At 39.5% G+C, this 27,830-nt stretch overlaps 1 protein-coding gene across 3 annotated transcripts in view; it reads right to left on the reverse strand.

Annotated features, from left to right (window-relative positions):
- The window catches only part of LOC126354758 (DNA topoisomerase 2-alpha-like), a 157,422-nt gene that overhangs the window by 45,987 nt on the left and 83,605 nt on the right, over positions 1-27,830 (reverse strand). For all 3 annotated transcript variants that reach the window (XM_050004640.1, XM_050004642.1, XM_050004641.1), the window contains 2 exons: positions 6,639-6,774; positions 6,259-6,558 (listed from right to left, as the gene is read on the reverse strand). In XM_050004640.1, coding sequence (XP_049860597.1) covers positions 6,259-6,558; positions 6,639-6,774 — 436 coding nt within the window. The remainder of the gene's footprint in view (positions 1-6,258; positions 6,559-6,638; positions 6,775-27,830) is intronic.

Raw genomic sequence — 27,830 nt, forward strand, 5'->3', positions numbered from 1 at the left:
ACAGCTTTACAGTGAATAATATTACCACTAGCTATGCAGCTAATAGGAATTTTTAACCTTTGAAACTACATAATTAGCTAATTTGTGCAAGTAATAGCTAACAATTTCACTGGTAAAGATATCTAAATTCTAATTTCATATTTGCTGGGAATCTGAGGGAGACCTTCACATCCGAGTACATACCTCTACTCTTGACACCAGGGAAGAAGCTATCTAAAAATTATTTTTGGATTTTGTATTGTCATTGCATAACACACAGTTCAACAAACATATTGTTATCAGCAACAAATACCATTTCAGAGTAAATATGGTGGGGAGTCTAATAATTTTAGGACACTTTAAGAGATCTCTGCAAGATGTGAAGTCATACTTTACACAACATTTTTGAGGCTTTCGTCTGTTGAATAAATATTTAGGTTAAGTGCATTGCCTCACACGATAATTCCATAAAACAGGAAGGGAAAACATGCAGTATAAGATAAGGGTATTTGTGTGTGTGTGTTGACTTGACTCCACTGTAACCTCTTATGCAGATGGAGATCAAGGAGTTGTACACACACTGTTTAATTTTGTATATGACCACTAATGTTAACTTCTGGTACCAGCAGGTTATTTTTGCTTGTCTGAAATTGCACATGACATATCTTTGAGAAATTACAAACTCCTTTGACCAGTTGTGGGCCTGTTCAACTGGAGATGCATCTCAAAGGCCCGCGTTTTGGCACTTGATTGGTCAGCTTGTGTCATTAACAAATATCTTTCCTAAACTGCAGTTAAAAGCTAATTTGTGTTGTTGCTTTATCTGAAACTAGACTAGCAATGAGCCCAAAATGCCAATAGCCAAACTGTTCTACAGAAATTAAATTTCTGCAGCATCTTCTCCACACGTTATATTTTCATACAAAATAAATATCTTATACAACACAAATCATAACAAAAATCAAAGGTTTCCCTTCCTACTTCTAAATAAAACGACAATAGGAATACATTCTCCAACTTTTGCATTACTTATCAATCCAAAAGAAATGTCGATCTTGCCAACATAGGATGTTTGTAAACCATAAATGACAATGATTTAATATTTAGGAGTGGGCAACTGTTGTACAGTTATTTTATGTAATTTGCTTGTAGTGAGAGTACCGAGGGACGCCACTTGTCTTCCAAGGTGGGGTGACACAACAGCACAATGAAGTACTTGTATGGGCAGTGTTTGCAAAAGTTTCACACAGTGTCATACCACATTGCAGTAGCACAATAAGCCCACTGTAAATATCCACAGAGTAACAATTCTGGGAACAGATCATGAAGAAACGACAGAAGACTGTAAAATTTGCTTCAAGTCACTCTTATGTGAGATTTGGAGAAAATAAAATATGTAATGTTCCTGTATTAAGAAAGTCTTGCACAGAAGAATGTACTGTACTCCTATCTAAGAATAAACAGAGAATGTCGATTAGGGACATCTTCATATTCATTTCCAAAAATTTTAAGGTGAAGCACCTTATTTCCCACATTACTACAGAATGCAGAGAAAAAGAAGCCCAAGAAATTTACACAGTCACGGCCCAACACTTCATTGAACTAAATACTATTCAATAACTATAGTTCAGCTGCAAATCAACGTTACGAAAGTCAACATGCTCAATGTAACTTACATGGCATACCATATACCAGTCTCCTTCTACTCGAGTAACTACATCCTACAGCAATATTCTACATTCAGAAGCCTCTCTCATATATTCAATAAATCTCTTAAATTCCTACTGTATCAACTAATAGGCACTACACCAACTGGCTTGCTTCCATTCACTAATAGCTATAGTTGATAGCTGTTCTTTCCATTCCTTATTCTATTCCAGTCTTGCGAATTTCTGCTTCATTTTGAGTCTGTTATTTGAATTGTTGGGTGGTGTCTAAGTGCTTAATTGCCACACTACAGACTACAGTTGTAAGGTGCAATCCCCAGTCATTTGTAAGATAATAGTTTCCTGGGCAGTTATTTCAAAGATCAGAAGAAGGCATGTTACCTCCAGTAGAATGATGCAATCGTGAACCTTTCTTCAGATTAATGACAGCTTTACCTTTCACCTTATAAGAATCCTGTTATCATTTACATTATAAGAGAAGACATGGAAGAATGTAAATACTTCAGAAGAAATGAGACCATTCACCGAACAGTACGTGTTCGTTGTCATCGACAGGGACTAAAAAAGGAAGAAAACTTGCTATCTTTCGGACAAATCCTTGAACTACGTAGAGTACAAACTTTCATGTGTGGGCACGCGTGCACACCCACCCACACACACCTGTGCAGCTAAACTGTGCCTGCTGAACACACAATGCTAGGATTGTTGTTTGGCAAATGAACTGTTGTGACAGGTCCTTCCAATTCCAAACTTATTCACTGATGATGCCTTCATGATCTGGACCATGAACTGGAGCCAGGGCCAAGACACCCTACCCTCATTCCTGCACAACCTCAACACTTTCTCTTCCATCCGCTTCACCTTGTCATCTTCAACACAACACAGCATCGTATTGGACATTTGCCACCTGTTCTCTGATGGTTCCATCCATATCTCTGGTCCACAAGAAACACACAAACCACAAGAGTACCTACAATTTCACAGCTATCACCCCTTCTGCACCAAACAATGGCTTGCATTTAGTCTGTGCACCCTCAGACGGTGTACCTGCAGTGAAGAGAATTGCCCAGCTCAGTATGCTGAAGGACTCGTCAAGGTCTTTGCAGATCAACGCAACCCCTCAACTGTCCGCATACAGATATCCCGTGCCATATCCTCACAACCCTTTAATCCTCCCACCATCCACAAGAATCACTAGCAAAAGAGTGTCCCCCTGATCACTCAGTATCGATCTGGACTGGAGCAACTGAACCTCGTCCTCCTGTAAGGCTCTGGGTAGCTATCATGATGCCCGGATATGAGGAACATCCTATCCAAGTTCCTTTCCAATCCTCCCGAGATGATATAGCACTGTCCACATAATCTGCACAACACCCTGGCTGGTCCATCAGTTTGCCGCATGCAACCCTTCACCATATGGAAATGACCACATCTAAGACCTAGCCTATTCACCCACCCAGCACGTTGTACGCTGGTCTTGTCACAGGCTTACCTCATTCTATCAGACACATGGCCACCGGTGAAAGTAGCCGTGTCATGTACCACCTCTGTTGTAATTTCTGCACAACATTTTATGTAGAGATGACTGACAACCAGATGCCCATGATAACGAACAGTCAAGAACAGAGTTGACCATCCAGTGGCAGAACATACTACTCAGTTTAAAATGCACGGTGGCTGCTTCACAACCTGTGTCATCTGGATTATCCAGTGCCAGCTTTTCTGAATGATGCAAAAGGAAGTTAGCCTTCCAACACACCCTTTGCTCCTCAAATTGTTCTGTCTCAAGATCCACCACAAATGCACTGCATCCACATCCTCTAACCAACAGCTTCCTCTTCCTCTGTTCTGTCATCCTCTTCCAATTCACATCTCCACACCCTCGTCGTGCATGAACTTACCAGCTCCAGTGCCCTTGTGTCACATTCCCGTGCCATAAACCTGCTGCCTCTCTCAAAGTTGTCAGGTATCCCTCCAAAACTTCTCCCCCATAACTCCTATCCTACAGGACAACACCGAATGCAGGCGTCCTCCACCCAAGCTCCAGGGTGACAGGCATTTTGTGTTCAACTGCACATGGCGTACATGTGTGCGAGTGTCACAGTTTCTTCTTTCTTTTGCACCTGCCAACGATTCAACCATTCACCTACTGTATCATTTCACTATTTTCACTGACTGTCTTTATTTCTCGCGCACATCTCACCCTTCTTCAGATGCTTCTCTGGTCCATCAAACTCTTCAGTTATTTTCTCCAAGCAGTCCGTCTTCTACCTTACAGTTCAATATTAATCTTTTGTTAAATTTGATTAGCACTATACTTTCTAAACAAAAATTTAACTTTAAAATGTCTGTTTCCTTGGGTCAGCTTCTGGTATTCATATCCACATTACAATATCCTCTCATTTACCGTTAATTTTTGCATTCCTACATGCAAAGATCAGGTAATAAAAAAGCCAAACACTTGCACATCTTATAAAATACTTCTACCCAATTTGTACAAAGTTAACTGATAAATTTAAGTTATAAGACTTGGATCAGTGTACCAGGAAAGTTAATACAGGTAACTGTAATGTGAACTTACCTCCCTGTCCTTATGTGGAAGCAAAGTATTAAAAGGTTCAGGATTAGTGCGAGATTCACAATTTCATATGAACATTCAATAATACAAAATTTTTTAAAAATATGTTACTGTCTTGCATAAATCAATGCATAGGCAGATATTAAGTATCATCTTCAAATCAAATAAACCACCATGACAAATCAGAATAATCTGTATTGCCAGGAGATGCTCTCAAAGATACTGCTTTGCCATTTAATCCATCTACCTAAAGCTCACACTATACTGAACTTTCAATCCGCACTACTGTCCACCAAATGGTATGACTCAGGTTCAAACTGCAGTTCTGAGTGCAATTTGAGACCAGTCAGAAAACAAAAATTGGTGGACAACATATATGATGACTAAGAAGTATAGTTAGTTAGCGATAGTTTAATATGAAACTTCCAGCAGTTTACAACGATGTACAGGACTGAGACACAAACTTGAGACCTTTGCCTTCCCCAGGCAAGTGCTGGGCTACCCAAACAAAACTCACAACCTGTCCTCACAACTTTACTCCTGCCAGTACCTCATCTCCTACCTTCTGCACACAGATTTTATCTACCAAAATGTTTTATACCAGTGTACACTCAGCTGCAGAGTGATATTTCATTCTAGATAGTTTAACAGATAACAAAAAATAATAATGAGAATAGTGTACACTCAGCTGCAGAGTGATATCTCATTCTAGATAGTTTAACAGATAACAAAAATAATAATGAGAATAGTGTACTGAAACCACATTTTGTTTTCATTTGATGTCAAAATGGCAGTATGGGATAATGAGACAGAAACTCATGGTTTGGTTGGGAAGTACTGAACATAGAAAGCTATTGAACATGCCGTGTCGTCTCTCTCTCTCTCTCTCTCTCTCTCTCTCTCTCTCTCTCTCTCTCTCTGAGAGGGGTGCGCACAAAACTGATCTTGATATTACCTTTGGTTACCTAGAAGATCCTGCCGCATAAGTTGATTAGAACCTATAAATGGTTCAAATGGCTCTGAGCACTATGGGACTAAACTGCTGTGGTAATCAGTCCCCTAGAACTTAGAACTACTTAAACCTAACTAACCTAAGGACATCACACACACCCATGACCGAGGCAGGATTCGAACATGCAACCGTAGCAGCAGCGCGGCTCCGGACAGGAGCGCCTAGAACCGCACAGCCGGCGATTGGAACCTATGAAAGTGACTGTTGTAGATGACTCATCTCACTACTGTTTCAGATCGTTCTGATGTGTGACTATTAAGGAGCACTTCCTCCAATTGTCACATGGCAATTAAAAGTTAGGACATGTGTGAGGGACATCACAATCAAAATTTTAGCAAGTTTTTCAACAGACCACAACATTAAATGAGGCTATAGATTGTCCTAGTTTTATAGGTCTTGCAAATACTGATATTTTAAGTTTGTGTTTGCAAATGAATCTACTGTATGGTTAGTTTTGTTTTCTTCAGCTGTGACAAGTGATTCTCAGTAAACAAACTTTTATTGAAGAAATTCTGAATAATTTTCAAAATCGAATGTACAATGAGCACAATTGCGGTACTCAAATACAATATTTCTAGCAATATTGCAGTGCTTGTTTGGTTAAGAACTAGGATGCAATGTTCCTTCGCATATGCACACTGCTGCGACTGCAAATGTCATGAAATGGATTTGCAGCTGTGAATAGAGACAACCATCAGCTGTATAATGAAATGACAACAATTAAAATTTGTGCTGGACAGGGATTCAAACCCAAAGTTCCCACTTTACACGAGTGGTTGCCTTAACCATTTCCAATCAAAAATTTAAAAAATAAGTAAATATCTGGCTGAGTAGTATATTTTTCTTCTGCAATTAAATTCTGAACAGAGCCAAGTATCAAATTTTTTGCTTACAAACAGGTGAGTTGCTCAAATTCCCCTATCATTCAACAGCTTTCAGTTTTTTTAAGACATATCCTAAAATAAAGCACTAAAATTAGCCATGCTGCCTAAAGCAAATATACAGGTGAAAGATGTATTTACCAGTAATGCTTCTTTGTCTTGCTTGAGTTTCCACTGCCTTACAGGATCAGCATCATATCCCCTCGTCTTCAGTTCTTCAATAATCACTTTCTTTTTCTTGTTTTCCACAACCAGGACCCCATCACATTTTTCCAAAATAAATCGAGCTTGATTACTCAACTTCAAGGATTCTGCTTGAAGCATACCTTCCAAATAAGCTTTGCGTTTTCCATAAAAATTAAGTCTTAAATTGAAAAACTCTTTTAGAATTTGAAGAACTGAATCATATTTTCTGAGACACTGCATATCATCAAACGCGCACTGAAAATAAAAACACGTGGTCAGTTTGAAACAATGCAGCACAGACTATCTAACAACTGTTGACACTGTACAGCACTTACCATGGAAGTGGTTGTCAATGTAGTTTCTAATTTGAAAAACTTGTGCAATCCTTCCTGTTCCGCTTTCTGTAGTTTTTCGGGAGTCATTTTCACCACAAATCGTACTGTTGTATCAGTATTATATTCTTGAAAGTGCCTGGAACCCAAATATTTATGTTGCCCATAAGATGATGATGTTTGTGACATGTGCAAATATATAAGCATTGATAAAAAAGTCTCCATTCAAAGGATGTACAGTCCAGAATCACTATACGAATCAGGCAAAATCACCTTAGGAAAGAATTGAAGCAATCACCCCACTGAAGCACCAGGCTGAAAGTACCCATTTGGTAAAACACTGCACCCTGCTGCATGAAGAAGTTTGTAATTGCCTGCTGCACAATTCTGTCCAACAGGATTTTCAAGACAATCACACGGGAAGAGATAAGAAGTATACAGCGGGTGCCCAAGTATTTCACATGTGAGTTTGAATAACTTCTGCATTACAAAATTTGCAATATGGGGACATGTGTTATCATAAAGCAGCAACACTCAGCATGGAACTTGGCACATCATTCCACAAAGGTAGTTTTCGACACACATGCTGTCCCATACACATTCTTCATCCTCTGATGGATGCCTACAAGTGTTTGTCCTTTGGCAGCCAAGAAAAGAACAAGAACTTGCTGTTCTGTTTGGGCACACTTGGTAATAATGTCGCCATAGTTCACGTTCTTGCATTAGGCACACACGTATCGGAAAGACACGAATGCCACACTAAGCCCTTGCCTACATGCCGGTGCTTACATACTAGCATCAGATTCACACTACATGTCTACGGCTGCTTCATTGTGGCAATTCAGCTACACAGTTCACTTATTGCAATGCGTGACTATCACGTGTTTTAACTGTCAAGTATGTGACTGAATCATGCGTCAAAAGCTCTGTGACAGACTGACTGCGTACTTGTGCAAGCCAGTTACAATATGGATTCTGACAGAAAGTGTTGCTTTTCACTTTGTTACTGAAAAGAAAATAGAGACGTCACTGACGTCAATGAAAGAACCAGATACATCCTACATTAACTAATTGAGAGAAAAACAGCATTTTTTCGCTCTCTCTTTCTCTCTCTCTCTCCTTAAAAACACACAATGAACTGAGAGAAAATTGCAAAATTCCTCAACTACATGAGTAAAATACTTTATTTTACGTACAGATTAATTTTTAAGTTAGGTTTAACAGAAATTTTTTGTGTTGTTTAATATTAAAATACTGTGAACCAACACTCTGATATTTACACTATCTATAGAGTAAGCCAGTGACTACTGATAAGTCAGATAATATAGGTGAATGTGTGGCATCGCAACTTCAAGTACTTAATGCATTTGGATGTAGGAATAGTTATGAATGAATTTGAACATACATGTGTGACATGGGCTGAAAATTACAGTTTTCTAGTTAATTGCAAAACCTGCTGTATCTTCTCCAAACTGACATTATTTACCATTTGGCATTCATATTTGCTGTGTTTGTCAGTGTTATTGGCTTCAGGCTCTGATAATTCTTTTTCTTTGATGTTTGCTGCAAGTAATAAACAATCTCTCTCCTCCATCACCCGTTGTCTCTTATGAGCACTGGAAGCAATTGCATCCTGCACAGCAGTCATTTGTGTTGTAAGCATGAACAGCTTCCCCCAACTCTGCTGGTTTAGTTGCAACAACAGGTGATAGGACATTACGTGTATCAAAATATACACTTTTTGTTTTATTCTGCAGAACAACCAGTTTTTGAGGCTTTTCTCTCGTGGAGTTAAATTTACCAAAGCCTTGGCCTTTTTCAGGCGAGCCTCTTCCATTCCGCTTCGGCAGAGATGAAACATTTGCTCTTGAAGACAACGTGCACCACCCATGCAGTGGAAAAAATTTGACAGAAAAAAGGAAAGCTTATAATTACAGTTTACAGAGAACGCACCACTACATAGCACATTTTTCGAATCCTATCCAACAAATGGCAAATATTTTATTGTCCTTTAAATGTGGAGGAGGACCTCTGTGCAGTGATAATTGAAGAATGTTGCCTTCCACACAACTTGGTTAGCAACACAGAGAGATTTAAGTGGAATTAATGTTAGAAACAACTGGTTTATTTTCAAAGTCAGGAACAATTTTTTTTTGCACATCTACTCCGGCAGCATTATACTTTTCGATCTTATTGCCGTAATCATCATTTTCTCATTCCCAAATTACAGAATGACATTTACTTCAGTGATAAAAAGTTCCCTGTCTAAAGTCATTTTTGCAGCAGAAAAGCACCAAAAATTCTTTAACATGATGCAGAAAATGCATGTTATTCAACAATCTCAAAGCACTAACAAATGACTACCATAGCACAACAATGCTGCCGAACTGTCACATATGAAAGGGTCCAACAAAGCAGAATATCCACCACCAGTCACAGGTACGGCAGGAGCACAACAGGTCGAGCGGTCAAATCGTCAGTGTGTAAGTGCCTTATAGGTTGCAAATATCAAACTACAAAGGGAGAAAAAAGTGGATAATTTAAAAAATCTTATTCTATAGCCACAATTGGCAAACAACTGTTGTGTGCATTGTAGAGGGTACTTAGAACATTACCACATATTAAGACTCTGTCTTGCTTTTTTCACATATATAGAGTGTTAAGAATGCCTATTTGAAAGCTTCTGTGCATTATGTAACTATCCACATCTTGTGTTGAACATCCTTTTGGGAGTGATACTTAGGGACTTACATTGGTTCTTGAAACTTAGTAAGTAGATCTACGCATCCTATTTCTTTCATAATTTCTTTCTCCTTCATTAACTTGATAATGCAGTAATTGTAAATTTGGTGTACTTCTGCGAACCAAACCTTCTTCTCCAGCCCATTCCAGTAACAATGTGCGCTGTTTAAGTTTAGAAAATGTCCAAAACTGACTTACATATAACACAGCGTTCTGTGATTGAATTCCTTAATGCAGAGGGTGAAATAGTCAATTGCATTCATGAAAGCTATAAGAGGGTGGATGCCAGAACCATTAGGTGATGGGTTCATTGCAGTAGATCATATCAAGGGGAAAAACAGTTGTCAGATGCTATGTCGATATGTTAGCAAACAACTTCTGTGGTTTCACACACCTTTAGCAAATTATGCTGTCGGTTATCTGTTGGTAACAGCAGTGTGTTGGTCACTGAAAAACTGGGCTAATCCACAATTTGTGCAGACTGGGTACTAACCAGAGTAAACAGACAAGGCAAACAATTGCACCCAAAATTTTACAGTGCTTAAGTGTGAAGTGGAAGGAGTTTTGGTGAAAATTGTAACTGGAGACGAGAGTTGGGTTCATTTTTTTTAACCGGAGCCCAAGAGGCTGTTAATGAGTGCCATCACACATTATAGATGAGGAAAAAAAAAATTCAGAACAGTGCACTCTGCTGCAAAGGTTATGGCAACAGTCTTTGGGGATACAGAGCGTGTGACTCTTTGAATTTTTGGAGGTATTGTGCTCAATAAACTCTTTCCAATTCATAAAAGACCCACAAGAAGTTGAAAACACTTCTTCAAATAGTTCATCCATCAAAAGCTTTGGCAGATGATGGTTTGCATGACAATGCTAGGCTGTACATCTTCAATCTCTTTAACAATGGCAAAACTGCAGTGACTGGCTGGGAAGCCTTGCCCCATTCATCATACATCTCTGATCCAGCACCATTCAACTTCCATCTGTTCACCACACTCAAAGCAACTCATGGCAGGCATGGTGGAGGAAGCAGGACCTTAATTTTTATCGCACAGGTGTGCATGCCCTTGTTGCAAGGTGGAAAAAACTGGACAAGTGGTGAAGAGTGATAAATTAATAGTGAAAGTTTTATCTTTTCCTGTAAAATATGGGATGTGACATAATATCAAAGCCAAACTTTCACAAAACATTTCTCATATATATATATAGGAAAAAAATACGTTACCCAGAGATGGGTCGGCAAACGCCTTATTTCCAAGTTAAGAGCTCAGTTTCTAAAAACATGAAATGGGAAACACACAAGAAAAAAATCTTATCACTACAGTATGAAACACGTTTCTAAACAAAATGTTAGAAATGTCCTTTATTAGCAAAGATGCATTCATAAAGCTACTACTGCACTTAATCCCTGACACACAGCTGTATCTCTGGAGAATGGCCTTCGAAATCATAGGCACAAAGATTCTGTATGGTTTGTTTCATGATCCTGTACACAAGAATTGCCATATGGCCTCAGAATAAACGTCTAGTGAGTTTAGGTCTACAGCACGTGGAGATCAAAGAATTGGTCCTCCTCTATCTGTCTGTCTGTCTGTCTGTAAGTAATGGAATCTGTTCTTTTGAGTCTATGAATATTAACAATGAAATGAGCAGCAGCATCATAGCACACGAAGTACATGTTTTGTCGTCTCGTATAGACACAGGTAACAGGTACTAGTAGAAGAGGTAGAGTATTCTTTAAGAAAGCATCATAAACTTCTGTGCTGAGCCTGTGTGGAAGAACACGTGGCCCTAACAAACAGCCATCACCAATGCTGGCCCATACATTGAAAGACAATCTTCCTTGACAGCACATACATGCCGACTGTGAAAATTTAGAATCTGATCACTTTGAAACAAAGCCTCTTCTATGAGCAGCACACTTGCACTAAAGTGATGGTTGCAAACTGCTGACTGAACCAAAATGGTTCAAATGGCTCTGAGCACTATGGGACTCAACTGCTGTGGTCATCAGTCCCCTAGAACTTAGAACTACTTAAACCTAACTAACCTAAGGACATCGCACACATCTATGCCCGAGGCAGGATTCGAACCTGCGAACGTAGAGGTAGCATGGTTCCAGACTGCAGCACCTAGAACCACTAGGCCACTCCGGCTGGTCGCTGACTGAACCATTCACGTAAGTGCACCCATATAAGGAAATCAGTTGCTGATACTACCTACACACTATGTACACAGAACACATACAAGTTCTCATATAGCACTCTCCAGGCATTCATGCTGTGGGGAAGCAAGCAATGGTGGGGAGAAAATGAGATCACTACTTTTCCATTACCTGTCCAGGGTCAAGTCGACAGTGCTTAACATCTGCATGAGTAATCAGACAAAACATTCTGTAACGATCTAATGTAAAATTAAATAAGTAAATGATGTCGCAATACTGTACCAGATGATGTAAAACCATACCAATATTATTTAGAGCTTCAGCATGATCCACTGATTGGTTTCCATGGGAAACCACTTCTCAAAAAATGTCAACAGCATGAAATATTGGGAAAGAAAATTTTAGTTTTGAAATTAGGTTCTGTTTTATGTAAAAACATGCTGTAGAGGTTCTTATAAAGTTACCACTTCTTTTTCAAGTCAAGTAGAAACTGATTTTTGCACTAAAACTTATAAAAAAATCATGACTGATTAACTAGGTTTAGAAGAAAGTTATAATGATAAAATTACAGCACCACATTCATCCAGTGGCAGATACAGAGAAACCTCAAGGAAGAGGGTACTAAAAATAACTTGAGCTACCTTTACTTTTACCGTAATAAAAAATTATCAAGTCACATGCAATGTTTAAGAAAGTTTTATTTAAACTGATTATACACATATGAAAGACAATGCCATAATATGATATAAAAAGTTACAGCTGTGGTTCTCTTTCTTAAACGATGAAATCTATGCGCCTATTCTTCCTGGCAAATTGTTTAATTACATTGTCAATAGGATAATCAATGACAGGGTGAGTGTTCAACAGAACTAAGTCATTAAGTCAATCCTCCTCCACTGTCGAACTCAGCCAAGTCTTTGTACACAGCAATGTTGAAAAACTTCTTTCTAGTGTAGCAATAGATACAGGCATACAAGCAAATATTTTGTACAGCATGTACAAAGTAGGATAGTCAGATCTAGGGCAAGCAGACAACGCTTGCATAACAAAATCACAATTATTAAAGGCTTGTATTAAAGAATCTCTCCCATTGGTCTCTTTTTAATCACAAAGAGTGATTCTTCTTCAAAGAATGATAGTTCAGTTTAGCACTGATTCAATTTATGTGCCAGATCATTACCATCATGTTTCCGTAGTTGTGAAGTCAAAAGTACGTTGAATTTTAAATGAGAAATATTTTCTTCAGCAAAACGTTCTCTCATGTCAGTCGTAACATGGTCCAGTGTTGGAATAAAAACAGTTCTTTTCCAATATGTCATAGCATCATCATTATGATCGCAGTTTTCCTGCGTCTTCCTCCGTCTGTAAGACAAGGAACTCTCAGTTCCACGTCTAACTCTTCCGTAACTGCCTTAGCCTCTTCAACAATACGAGCAAAGTGGCTATCAGCATTAGCTCTCATGCCGTCTTACACCTTGAGTGTCGAATCTATTATTGCTTTCGCCATTGCGACATCGAACCTAGGATATTTTAAGATTTTGCTGACTGGATATGTTATGCTCATAATGTCACTCAGTGTAAACAGAGTGATGATGAACTCTCAATTAGAGAGGGCTCGAAGGATAATATTGGCTTTGGCAGCCATTGTTCTATCCCTCCAACACTTTACTTCTTTAATAACTTAGCAAATGGTTCCGTGATCAGCTGCGAAGCATCACGTAGCTCAACCCATCTCGTTTGACAATGTGACTGCAGTGAGTGTTTTAGGTGACACTCCAATGTACTGAACCGCTTGCTTGACACTAAAGAACGGTACTACCACTACTCTACAGTAGTACCAAGTGAGTTTCTCACACTTTTAAATATGTAACTGCGAGAGACAGCTTGGTTGAGCTGATGACCGCAACACGGTGCTACCTGTGTATTGATAGCTTTCTTTTTCATTGTAGCCACAGCGCCTTTCAATTCTGACATATTACCTGAGCAGCCATCACAGCCTATGCCAACACAGAAAAGACACATTCTCCTTATAATTGTTGTAACCAATACTTCACCAGTAATGCTATGCTCTTCCCCTTGAGGTTCATCGTCAATGTTTCCACCACAATTATTGTCTTTATGGAGGTCAACAAAACCCAAAAATCTTTCGTGTAATTTGCCGTCACCAGCAACATATCTTGCAGCTAAACTCAGTTGGGTGACCTGCGCTATGTCCGTAGTCTCATTGAAGATTATGCTGTAATAACGAACATCTTTAATTTTCCCTAGCATTCTCAATAACATCACTGTTTTCACAGCATGAAATAAGCCTGTTACACATTGTTTTACTCAAGTAGGTGGCATTCACTTTAGTGGTTTCGAAGTAATATTTTTAGTTACAAATCTCCAGTGTCAATTATAAATCTTGGAAGAGCTCTAAAGTTTCCCTCGTTACTCACTCTACATTCAAGATCGTATTCGTTTTCTAACAGACTCCCATCACCTCTATGCCCCCACAGAGGAACACTTTTTATTGTAGGTACAACATGGTCTCTGTTTTCTCTAATGCTTTCCATGATCTCTCTTGAACACTGATTTGAGACCTCAATTTCAAAGTTGTCTCATGTTGCCAGAAATAATTTTGCATCTGTTGACGCTTCAACGTGGTGAGTGGGTCTCAAGGTCACCATCTTTACCAGTAAGTTTGGCAAACTTTGTTAGTGGTTCACTCATAAGTTCTTGGAATTAATGGATTTCTTTCCTCCAACCACTTTACTATTCACAAACATTGAACAGTTAATGCAAGTCCCTTTTTAACTTGAGAGAACACTGGCCATGGATACTGTACAAAGTGATTATTGTGCACTTGTCTGCATTAAACTCATCCCCCCCGTTGTGCTTGGAAGTAGGAAAGATATAACCTTTTTGTGGTGTTCTTGGAGCAAGTGACAAGATTGTGTTTTATATCAGTAATATTTCCTAACGCTAATACAAGGGGGAATCCAAAAGAAACCGGATTGTTGTCATAAAAAATTAATTGATGAACCTTTTTACAAAATTACTTCAGTCACCTTCAAAATACTCTCCTTTACACGCGATGCACTTGTCAAGTCTCTTTTCCCACTGTTGGAAGCATGTTTGGAACTCTTCACGTATGATATTATCCAGTGCCCTTTGTGAAGCTGTTTTTACCACCTCCAGATCATAATAACGCTCCCAGTTTAGTGTTTTTTTTAATTTGTGGAAATAGGAAAAAGTCGTATGGGGCTAGGTCCGGCGAATACAGTGTGTGGGGAATGACAGACCACCTCTGAGATGCCAAATAGTGGGTCACTCGTAAGGCCGTGTGTGCTGGAGTGTTGTTGTGATGCAGAAACCAGTCACCTGATCGCCAAAGTTCCAGGCGTTTCCTCCTCACATCCTCTCGTAGACACCTTAAAACATCCAAGTAAAAGTGCTGGTTAACAGTCTGGCCAGGGGGTACGGATTCCCAATGCACAATTTCACAAACATCAAAAAAGACAACGACCATCGTATTCACATATCTCACTTGTCTTGCTTTTTTTTGGTCTGGGAGAGTTGGGAGTCCTCCACTGGCTTTGTTTCTGGGTCATACCTGTAACACCAACTCTCATCCCCTGTAATGACTTTGTTCAAGAAGTTTGGATCTAGTGCAATCTCTGTTTTCGAGTCCTGACACACATTCATGTGTATGGTTTTTTGTTCCTGCGTAAAAAGGTGCGGAACAAATTTAGCAGCAACACGTCTCATGTGCAAATCCTCACTCAAAATCCGCTGGCACGAGCTCCAACTGATTCCTGTCTCTGCTGAAATTTGGTCGATCTTTTGGCGGACCTTTTCAATGTTCTCCTTATTTTGCGATGTTGAAGGCTGTCCAGAACGAGCTTGGTCTTCAACACACATCTCACCACGTTTAAAGTGCCCAAACCACTCGAAAACCTGTGTGCGGCTCATAGCGTCGTCCTGGAAAGCTTCCTGAAGCATTTGATGTGTCTCTGTTGCAGTTTTTTTTTAAAGCAGGAAACAACATTTCACACACACTCTTTGTTCTTTTACAGTTGCCATAACGACTTACCGTCTGCACAGCTATTTCATGAAGGTCTCTACTAACACCATCTAGGGTGAGAACCCTGCACTACATCTACGAGTGGCAGCGCCCTCTGAGTCCAGTTTCTTTTGGGTCCCCCCTCATATATCCAAATAATTGCCAATATCTGTGGGATTAAAGGAAACAGCCAATGAACTCCGTTATGGAACTTTTGATGAAGTGCTGCGCTCTGCATTTATGTCTGGTGGTGTTTATGCTGCTGAAGGGTGACAGGAATCTTCAAATGTTTCTACTTTTCTTTTTCTTATTATATAACTATCCACTTTATTATATTGTTACAATATAGGTATTTAGATGCCAATTATTCTGGAATAAACAGTTTATTCACACTGTGGCGGAACCACCATTTAGGATAGGGAAAGTTAGTTTTGTGCAATATGCTGAGAACAAGTTACAGCCAGGTGCAGGCTGGATTGCAGTGAATTACGCAAACCAACAGTTGCGAAGTAGAATAAAGGCCACAGTATACAGGGTGTTACAAAAAGGTACGGCCAAACTTTCAGGAAACATTCCACACACACAAAGAAAGAAAATATGTTATGTGGACATGTGTCTGGAAACGCTTACTTTCCATGTTAGAGCTCATTTTATTACTTCTCTTCAAATCACATTAATCATGGAATGGAAACACACAGCAACAGAACGTACCAGCATGACTTCAAACACTTTGTTACAGGAAATCTTCAAAATGTCCTCCATTAGCGAGGATACATGCATCTACCCTCCGTCGCATGGAATCGCTGATGCATTGATGCAGCCCTGGAGAATGGCGTATTGTATCACAGCCGTCCACAATACGAGCACGAAGAGTCTCTACATTTGGTACTGGGTTTGCGTAGACAAGAGCTTTCAAATGCCCCCATAAATGAAAGTCAAGAGGGTTGAGGTCAGGAGACCGTCGAATTGGTCCACCTCTACCAACCCATCGGTCACCAAATCTGTTGTTGAGAAGCGTACGAACACTTCGACTCAAATGAGCAGGAGCTCCAGTGTGCATTAACCACATGTTGTGTCGTACTTGTAAAGGCACATGTTCTAGCAGCACAAGTAGAATATCCCGTATGAAATCATGATAATGTGCTCCATTGAGCGTAGGTGGAAGAACATGAGGCTCAATCAAGGCATCGCCAACAATGCCTGCCCAAACATTCACAGAAAATCTTTGTTGATGACGTGATTGCACAATTGCGTGCAGATTCTCGTCAGCCCACACATGTTGATTGTGAAAATTTACAAATTGATCACGTTGGAATGAAGCCTCATCCGTAAAGAGAACATTTGCACTGAAATGAGGATCGACACATTGTTGGATGAACCATTCGCAGAATTGTACCCGTGGAGGCCAATCAGCTGCTGACAGTGCCTGCCAGGCTGTACATGGTGCGGAAACAACTGGTTCTCCCGTAGCACTCTCCATACAGTGATGTGGTCAATGTTACCTTGTACAGCAGCACCTTCTCTGATGCTGACATTAGGGTTATCGTCAACTGCACGAAGAATTTCCTCGTCCATTGCAGGTGTCCTCGTCGTTCTAGGTCTTCCCCAGTCGCGAGTCATAAAGTGGAATGTTCCGTGCTCCCTAAGTCGCCGATCAATTGCTTCGAACGTCTTACTGTTGGGACACCTTCGTTCTGGAAATCTGTCTCGATACAAACGTACGCCACAGCTATTGCCCCGTGCTAATCCATACATCAAATGGGCATCTGCCAACTCCGCATTTGTAAACATTGCACTGACTGCAAAACCACGTTCGTGATGAACACTAACCTGTTGATGCTACGTACCGATGTGCTTGATGCTAGTACTGTAGAGTAGTGAGTCTCATGTCAACACAAGCACCGAAGTCAACATTACCTTCCTTCAATTGGGCCAACTGGTGCTGAACCAAAGAAGTACAGTAGATACCAATGAAACTAAAATGAAGTCTAACATGGAAATTAAGCGTTTCCGGACACATGTCCGCATAACATCTTTTCTTTTCTTTTCCTGAAAGTTTGGCCGTACCTTTTTGTAACACCCTGTATAAGGAACAGTAGAAGATCCAAAATTGAACCCTGTGGGACTATCTTCGTGATAACTCCCAATCACTACAATTTACCACCCCCCCAACATTATCTGTGTTGTTCAGCACAACCTTTTGCTTTCTGTTCGTTAAGTATGATTCAAACCAGGTGTGTGTGTGTGTGTGTGTGTGTGTGTGTGTGTGTGTGTGTGTGTGTGTGTGTGTGTGTGTGTGTGTAGTCTTCAATTCCATAAAACCTGAGTTTTTCTACGAGTGTGACACGATGCACACAGTCAAATGCCTTTGAAAGATCACAAAAAAATACCAACTGGCGATAATTTGTTATTTAGGGCTTGTACTATTTGATGGGTAAATGTGTAGATAGTATTTTCAGTCGAATAACCCTTCAGGAATCCAAACTGTGACATGCTGAGTAAATTATTTTCATTTAAATGTGAGACTACTCTTGAATACATAACTTTTTGGACATTTTAGAAAATGAAGTCGGCAATGAGATTGGTCTATAATTATTTAAGTCACTCGTCCCCATTCTTATGAAGAGGTTTGATAACTGTGTATTTCAACTTGCCTGGAAAAATTCCCTGTGCCTGCGAAGCATTACATATGTCACTAAGGACTCCATTTATCAAATTAGAACAACACTTCAAAATTCTGTTAGAGACTCCATGAACACCACACGAGCTCCTGTTTTCCAGTATATTTATAATTCCCTTAATTTCAGCGGGGGATGTTGATGTTATTTCTAAAGGACTAAAGTCTTGGGGAATGTCATTTTTAACACTATGCCATTTGGCGACACCACAGTGGTGTCATGTGCGAAATAGCGGTCAATGGCCAGCGACGCGAATATGGTGTCATGAGCATAGTATCGTGCAGGGGCCGGTGACAGCACTTTAGTATCTTTTGCATTCTGTTGGTGTTTTGTTCAGGTAACAATAAGTTACACAAGTAAACAAGTGTTTTGTCTTTGTAAGTACTTGTGCCTTTTCATCACGGGAGTCGAAAGAGTCGATACAATTATTTACGATTAATGCGTGAACGTCTTTTCTGATGTTCCGGACGACTCTGCCGATTGGGAATGCGACATTGGATATAAAAAGAAAAAAAAAATGAAAATGAAGCAGAAGCATGAGAAGACAGTGATATACATCCGACACAAATTCGCAAACTCTATGGCTGCCTACTGATTCCCATGAATCGGATGAAGAACACAGTGCATAAATTTGAAGGATCTTTGGGTCCAAACATATTTCCAAAGATACAGAGAGCATCGAGGATAATGTTGAACTATATATTGGGAACAATCTATTTGAATATATTAGCAACTAAACCAACAAGTACTACAGTCAAAATTACAACAGAAGAAAACTGCGTTAAAAAATGCCAAATTTGTCGACATTATGGGACCCAAACTTAGAAAATTGTTTGGGCTTGCTATCCTTATGAGAATTGTACAAAAAGGCAAGGATCGATCGTAATTGGTCAACGAATCCATTGATACACACACAGATATTTCGCAAAACTACATTCTGCAACCAATTCAGTTGATTATTATCATTTTTACATATTTTGAACAACAACAATAAACTGGATAATGCCGACCGACTTTTTAAAGTGCAATTCATAATGATTATTTTTCAAAAACGCTTAAATAAAAAAATATTTGAAACAAATAAGTTTTGTATTTATTTACGTATGTATATCTTCAAAATTCCACGAAAGTAGGGGAACAGGGTTTAGAACTAATGATGAGTTTAGTATCACTTTACATTTTATGATCACCTGATAACGTCAAGAACAGCCGGCGACAAGCCAAGTAATTGGAATTAGAGCTGCTGGCACCAGGTGAGTCAGTTTGTATGAGATGTGCAGATGACAAAGTGTTAACATATTTTTTTGCTTCTTCAAATGAACCCTTAATTGCTATTTTTGCTGTTACATTTGGAAAGAGATTGTTGAAAAAATACTTGCAACTTGTGAATTATTACTCACAACATCCTCATTTAGCTTTATTGCTATGGTATGCTGTGCACTGTCAGGCTGCCCTGTCTCCCTTTTGACAATATTCCATATAGTTTTAATCTTACTGTCCGCATTATTAATTTCTGTCAGAAGACACAAGCTTCTCGATTTCTTAATGACTCTCCTTAAAATATTACAGTGTCTCTTGTAGAAAGCAAGTAACTTTGGATCCTGACTTATTCTTGCCTGTCGAATTAAATATTGGGAACGATCTATTTGAATTTATCAGGGTATATACGCGGACAAGGAAAAAAATTCCCAGATTTTTTTAGGATTAAAATAAACTTTCTCCTAGGTAAAAACATGTGTTTCCCATGTTAAGTGACAGTATATTATCCCGTATCAATCCTTTGAATGGTTATGGTATTATACATAGGCGTAGAATTTCCCAGCACTTTAGAATACAACACCAAGAGAAAAAAAGGCTCGTTTTGGAAATACGTTTGATGTCCAGCAACACGTACGTGGCGTTAGCTCACGTCACGTAATCTCGCCAGCCAATGGCAGCAGATATACAGAGCATAGGACACGTGACGTAGTCAGCCAACGGCAGCATCACTGTCAAGTAACACGAACACACAAAGGGGAAAGTTAATATAAAATTAATACATATAGTGTTGCTACAATAAAAGCAGAGCTTTTACATACAATATTGGTCTCTAAGGTTAATAAGCTGCAAGACAAGCTAAGCTTTCGCATATAATGTTGATCTTTTGCATGTGTGTTACAATTAGGGTGTGTTGTTGTTGTGGTATTCAGTCTAGATACTGGTTTGATGCAGCTCTCCATGCTACTCTATTCTGTAAAAGCTGCTTCATCTCCCAGTACCCACTGCAACCTACATCCTTCTGAATTTGTTTAGTGTTCTCATCCCTTTGTCTCCCTCTTCAATTTTTACCCTCCACACTGCCCCCAATACTAAATTGGTAATCCAATGATGCATCAGAATCTGTCCTACCAACCAATCCCTTCTCCTGGCCAAGTTGTGCCACAAATTTCTCTTCTCTCCAATTCTGTTCAATACCTCCTCATTAGTTATGTGATCTACTCATCTAATATTCAGCATTCTTCTGTAGCACCACATTTCAAAAGCTTCTATTCTCTTCTTGTCTAGACTATTTGTCGTCCACGTTTCACTTCCATACGTGGCTACACTCCATACAAAAACTTTCAGTAACGGCTTCCTTACACTTAAATCGTAACTCGATGTTAACAAATTTCTCTTCTTCAAAAACGCTTTCCTTGCCATTGCCAGTCTACATTTTATATCCCCTTTGACCATCATCAGTTATTTTGCTCCCCAAATAACAAAACTCATTCACTACTTTAAGTGCCTCATTTCCTAATCTAATTCCGGCAGCATCACCCGATTTAATTCGAATAAATTCCATTATCCTCGTTTTGCTTTCGTTGATGTTCATCTTATATCCTCCTTTCAATACACTGTCCATTCCGTTCAACTGCTCTTCCAGGTCCTTTGCTGTGTGACAGAATTACAATGTCATCGGCAAATCTCAAAGCTTTTATTTCTTCTCCATGGATTGTAATACCTACTCCGAATTTTTGTTTCCTTTACTGCTTGTTCAATATACAGATTGAATAACATCAGGGATAGGCTATAACCCTGTCTCACTCCATTCCCAACCACTGCTTCCCTTTCATGCCCCTCTACTCTTACAATTGCCATCTGGTTTCTGTACAAGATGTAAATAGCCTTTTGCTCCCTGTATTTTACCCCTGCCACTTTCAGAATTTGAAAGAGAGTATTCCACTCAACATTGTCAAAAGCTTTCTCTAAGTCTACAAATGCTAGAAATGTAGGTTTGCCTTTCCTTAATGTATTTCCTAAGATAAGTCGAAGGGTCAGTCTTGCCTTATGTGTTCCAACATTTCTGCGGAATCCAAACTGATCTTCCCCGAGATCGGCACATACCAGTTTTTCCATTTCTCTGTAAAGGATTCGTGTTAGTATTTTGTATCTGTGGCTTATTAAACTGACAGTTCGGTAATTTTCACATCTGTGAACATCTGCTTTCTTTGGGATTGGAATTATTATATTCTTCTTCAAGTCTGAGGGTATTTCGCCTGTCTCATACATCTTGCTCACCAGATGGTAGAGTTTTGTCAGGACCGGCTCTCCCAAGGCCGTCAGTAGTTCTAATGGAATGTTGCCTACTCTTGGGGTCTTGTTTCGACTCAGGCCTTCCAGTGCTCTGTTAAATTTTTCACGCAGTATCGTATTTCCCATTTCATCTACACCTATGTCCTCTTCCATTTCCATAATATTGCCCTCAAGTACATCACCTTTGTATAGACCCTCTATATACTCATTCCACCTTTCTGCTTTCACTTCTTTGCTTAGAACGGGGTTTCCATCTGAACTCTCGATATTCATACAAGTGGTTCTCATTTTTCAAAGGTCTCTTTAATTTTCCTGTAGGCAGTATCTAACTTACCCCTAGTGATATGCGCCTCTACATCCTTACATTTGTCCTCTAGCCATCCCTAGTTAGCCATTTTGCACTCCCTGTTGATCTCAATTTCGTGACATTTGTATTCCTTTTTGCCTGCTTCATTTACTGCATTTTTGTATTTTCTCCTTTCATAAATTAAATCCCCCCCCCATGAACCTTGTCGTTGGTGGGGAGGCTTGCGTGCCTCAGTGATACAGATAGCCGTACCGTAGGTACAACCACAACCACAAAGGAGGGGTATCTGTTGAGAGGCCAGACAAACATGTGGTTCCTGAATAGGGGCAGCAGCCTTTTCAGTAGTTGCAAGGGCAACAGTCTGGATGACTCACTGATCAGGCCTTGTAACAATAACCAAAACGGTCTTGCTGTGCTGGTACTGCGAACGGCTGAAAGCAAGGGGAAACTACGGCCGTAATTTTTCCCGAGGGCATGCAGCTTTACTGTATGATTAAAATGATGATGGCGTCCTCTTAGATAAAATATTCCGGAGGTAAAATAGTCCCCCATTCGGATCTCTGGGCGGGGACTACTCAAGAGGATGCCGTTATCAGGAGAAAGAAAACTGGCGTTCTATGGATCGGAGCGTGGAATGTAAGATCCCTTAATCGGGCAGGTAGGTTACAAAATTTAAAAAGGGAAATGGATAGGTTAAAGTTAGATATAGTGGGAATTAGTGAATTTCGGTGGCAGGAGGAACAAGACTTCTGGTCACGTGACTACATTGTTATAAACACAAAATCAAATAGGGGTAATGCAGGAATAGGTTTAATAATGAATAGGAAAATAGGAATGCGGGTAAGCATAGTGAACGCATTATTGTGGCCAAGATAGATACGAAGCCCACACCTACTACAGTAGTACAAGTTTATATGCCAACTAGCTCTGCAGATGACGAAGAAATTGAAGAAATGTATGATGAAATAAAAGAAATTATTCCGATAGTGAAGGGAGACGAAAATTTAATAGTCATGGGTGACTGGAATTCAGCAGTAGGAAAAGGGAGAGAAGGAAACGTAGTAGGTGAATATGGATTGGGGCTAAGAAATGAACGAGGAAGCCGCCTGGTAGAATTTTGCACAGAGCACAACTTATTCATAGCTAACACTTGGTTTCAGAATCATGAAAGGAGGTTGTATACATGGAAGAAGCCTGGAGATACTGACAGATTTCAGATAGATTATATAATGGTAAGACAGAGATTTAGGAACCAGGTTTTAAATTGTAAGACATTTCCAGAGGCAGATGTGGACTCTGACCACAGTCTATTGGTTATGAACTGTAGATTAAAACTGAAGAAACTGCAACAAGGTGGGAATTTAAGGAGATGGGACCTGAATAAACTGAAAGAACCAGAGGTTGTACAGAGTTTCAGGGAGAGCATAAGGGAAAAATTGACAGAAATGGGGGAAATAAATACAGTAGAAGAAGAATGGGTAGCTTTGAGGGATGAAGTAGTGAAGGCAGCAGAGGATCAAGTAGGTAAAAAGACGAGGGCTAGTAGAAATCCTTGGGTAACAGAAGAAATATTGAATTTAATTCATGAAAGGAGAAAATATAAAAATGCAGTAAATGAAGCAGGCCAAAAGGATTACAAACGTCTCAAAAATGAGATTGACAGGAAGTGCAAAATGGCTAAGCAGGGATGGCTAGAAGACAAATGTAAGGACGTAGAGGCTTATATCACTAGGGCTAAGGTAGATAGTGCCTACAGGAAAATTAAAGAGACCTTTGGAGAAAAGAGAACCACTTGTATGACTATAAAGAGCTCAGATGGAAACCCAGTTCTAAGCAAAGAAGAAAAAGCAGAAAGGTGGAAGGAGTATATAGAGGGTCTATACAAGGGTGATGTACTTCAGGACAATATTATGGAAATGAAAGAGGATGTAGATGAAGATGAAATGGGAGATACGATACTGCGTGATGAGTTTGACAGAGCACTGAAAGACCTGAGTCGAAACAAGGCCCCCGGAGTAGACAACATTCCATTGGAACTACTGACGGCCTTGGGAGAGCCAGTCCTGACAGAACTCTACCATCTGGTGAGCAAGATGTACGAGACAGGCGAAATTCCCTCAGACTTCAAGAAGAATATAATAATTCCAATCCCAAAGAAAGCAGGTATTGACAGATGTGAAAATTACCGAACAATCAATTTAATAAGCCACAGCTGCAAAATACTAACGCGAATTCTTTACAGACGAATGGAAATACTAGTAGAAGCCGACCTCGGGGAAGATCAGTTTGGATTCTGTAGAAATACTGACCTTATGACTTATCTTAGAAGAAAGATTAAGGAAAGGCAAACCTACGTTTCTAGCATTTGACAATGTGGACTGGAATACTCTTTCAAATTCTAAAGGTGGCAGGGGTAAAATACAGGGAGCGAAAGGCTATTTACAATTTGTAAAGAAACCAGATGGCAGGTATAAGAGTCGAGGGACATGAAAGGGAAGCAGTTGTTGGGAAGGTAGTAAGACAGGGTTGCAGCTTCTCCCCGATGTTATTCAATCTGTATATTGAGCAAGCAATAAAGGAAACAAAAGAAAATTTTGGAGTAGGTATTAAAATCCATGGAGAAGAAATAAATACTTTGATGTTCGCCCATGACATTGTCATTCTGTCAGAGACAGCAAGGGACTTGGAAGAGCAGTTGAATGGAATGGACAATGCCTTGAGAGGCGTATATAAGATGAACATCAACAAAAGCAAAACGAGAATAATGGAATGTAGTCGAATTAAGTCGGGTGATGCTGAGGGAATTACATTAGGAAATGAGACACTTAAAGTAGTAAAGGAGTTTTGCTATTTGGGGAGCAAAATAACTGATGATGGTCGAAGTAGAGAGGATATAAAATGTAGACTGGTAATGGCAAGGAAAACGTTTCTGAAGAAGAGAAATTTGTTAACATCGAGTATAGATTTAAGTGTCGGGCAGTTGTTTCTGAAAGTATTTGTATGGAGTGTAGCCATGTATGGAAGTGAAACATGCACGATAAATAGTTTGGACAAGAAGAGAATAGAAGCTTTCGAAATGTGGTGCTACAGAAGAATGCTGAAGATTGGATGGGTAGATCACATAACTAATGAGGAAGCATTGAATAGGATTGGGGAGAAGAGAAGTTTGTGGCACAACTTGACCAGAAGAATGGATCGGTTGGTAGGACATGTTCTGAGGCATCAAGGGATCACCAATTTAGTATTGGAGGGCAGCATGGAGGGTAAATATCGTAGAGGGAGACCAAGAGTTGAATACACTAAGCAGATTCAGAAGGATGTAGGTTGCAGTAGGTACTGGGAGATGATGAAGCTTGTACAGGATAGAGTAGCATGGAGAGCTGCATCAAACCAGTCACAGGACTGAAGACAACAACAACAAACAAATTAAATTCAATATATCTCTTCTGTTACCCAAGGATTTCTACTAGCCCTCGTCTTTTTACCTACTTGATCCTCTGCTACCTTCACTATTTCATGTCTCAAAGCTACCCATTCTTCTACTGTATTTCTTTCCCCCATTCTTGTCAATCGTTCCCTAATGTTCTCCATGAAGCTCTCTACAACCTCTAGTTCTTTCAGTTTATCCAGGTCTCATCTCCCACCTTTTTGCAGTTTCTTCTGTTTTAATCTACAGTTCATAATCAATAGATTGTGGTCAGAGTCCACACCTGCCCTAGGAAATGTCTTACAATTTAAAACCTAGTTCCTGAATCTCTGCCTTACCGTTATATAATCTATCTGAGACCTTCTGTAACTATATGAAAGCATTTTAATTCACTTGATAGCTTTCGGCCACAGATATACGTTTTGTTTTCATTTGACGTGAGAGTAAATGAGGGGAAACAGCAAAATCACTAAATGTAAAAAGGGGTCACGTGGAGACTACCCACTATAACTCAGATTGCACTGTGCATCAATCCCAGATCTACGATATTTGTGAACCGGGTCAATACTAAAACAATCGAATTTTCAAAAATGTTCATCTTGTAGCATATATTTTCTGAAAAGTCTGAAACACAAAACACATATGTTCGAGGAAATATTAAGGCATATTATTTGGTCTTAAGTGTGCCACAGTGCAGTGCCATGCCTCTTCATAAAGCATTCTTCTACTGCACGCCACTGCATTTTGCTCTGTGGAATTGACCCGTGCATATTTTGTTATGGATGCCAACAAACTTTATTCAGGACAGTGGAAGTTGAAATGTCCGGTGGTCCTCCTGCTCCCAGTTGGCCGATTTGACAGCCTGCCCCCTCTTTCTTTCTTTAAGGAGGGGGGGGGGGACCACACTCACAATTAATAGCGGATGGGAGTGTTTGTAATTGGGAGAACAAGAACTCTTCAGCAAATTTGCACTCTTTGTTGCCTATTAGCTAATAACTTGCTGTTTTGTTTGATATAAAATTAAATATAGGATACATAAAACCAATAAAGATGAGATAAGCAAGAAATTACACATTTTTTTCAATCCTTAGCTCCTAGCATTTTTTTCTGTCTCTAAACTTTCTACAGCTTTACATGGCGCACTTTCCTTTCTGCGAAATAATCTATTACCTCAAAGTTCGTCAAACGTTTTGCTACATGAGAAATTGAAATATCTTTATCTAATACTGAAAAAGCTGTTAACACAAATAATACCCTAGACTGGATTGGTTTCTTGATCTGATTATGTCCATTTTGTCATCATCTGCTACATAAAACAAAATAGGCCTTCCTAATAGTGCAGCAATTTTGTAACCCACACCAAATAAATCAGACTGTTTTGGTACAAATGGCCATTTTTATAACAAGACAGAACATAATTCATGAAGTACCAATATCATATGCCTATTAGGCCTACTAGGAGCAAATAGCTTTACGTTTGGGAATAGTTTCACATTTCATTCATACGCACCAGTTTCTCAAGCACGTGATGGAAAAGTAGTATTACAAATTTTTTATATAAATTTGGAATCATCTTATTCTTCAATAATTTGTGGATGTCCCCGTTTCTTCTCCTTCCTCATTCTAACAAACAATCTTGTCGTCGCCAATTCTGTAGTTATTCTTGCCATGGTCAAAATTTGTTCACCGATTAACTTCACTAACCTTGCCAGAATCGCAGGTTTAGTTATCCCACAATTACTTTCCGGTTTTTAGGCACTATTACGTGTTTGTACAACACGTTTTCCATGTTACTTCTCAAATAGAACATAAGTGGCTGCTAGCTGGGGACTGTACAACTGGTCCTTGATAGTATAGCAATCTGGCCAAAACTCTGTCAATATTTCATTTTCTTGGATACACCGAGAAGATAATATGTCATCTTTCTCACCTGTTATTCCTGCCAGTCGTTTATTTCCATTGTGGAAGTCTGAATCTATAGATTTCACTAGTAATTATAACAATGCTGATAATTCGCAAACCCAAGCAACCACATAATCAGACAGCAATTGGCATTCATCCGTTTGGCTTTACTCCCTTCAGCTCATATAGCCCCGTCCCCTTTTGTCTGCGGAAAGTTTATTTCTAGATGCGACAAGGATTCTCCCCGACAGAGAAATCACGCACGCAAAAATCAACTTATAATTTATTCAGAAATCAATTTATAATGCGTTCAAAAACCAACAGGGAAGCGTTTCAAAATCATATGAATAATCGATAGACAAACTTGCGCTGGATGCTAGG

The sequence above is a fragment of the Schistocerca gregaria genome, chromosome 3, assembly GCF_023897955.1.
Source record: "Schistocerca gregaria isolate iqSchGreg1 chromosome 3, iqSchGreg1.2, whole genome shotgun sequence".
Classification (NCBI taxonomy): Eukaryota; Metazoa; Arthropoda; class Insecta; order Orthoptera; family Acrididae; genus Schistocerca; species Schistocerca gregaria.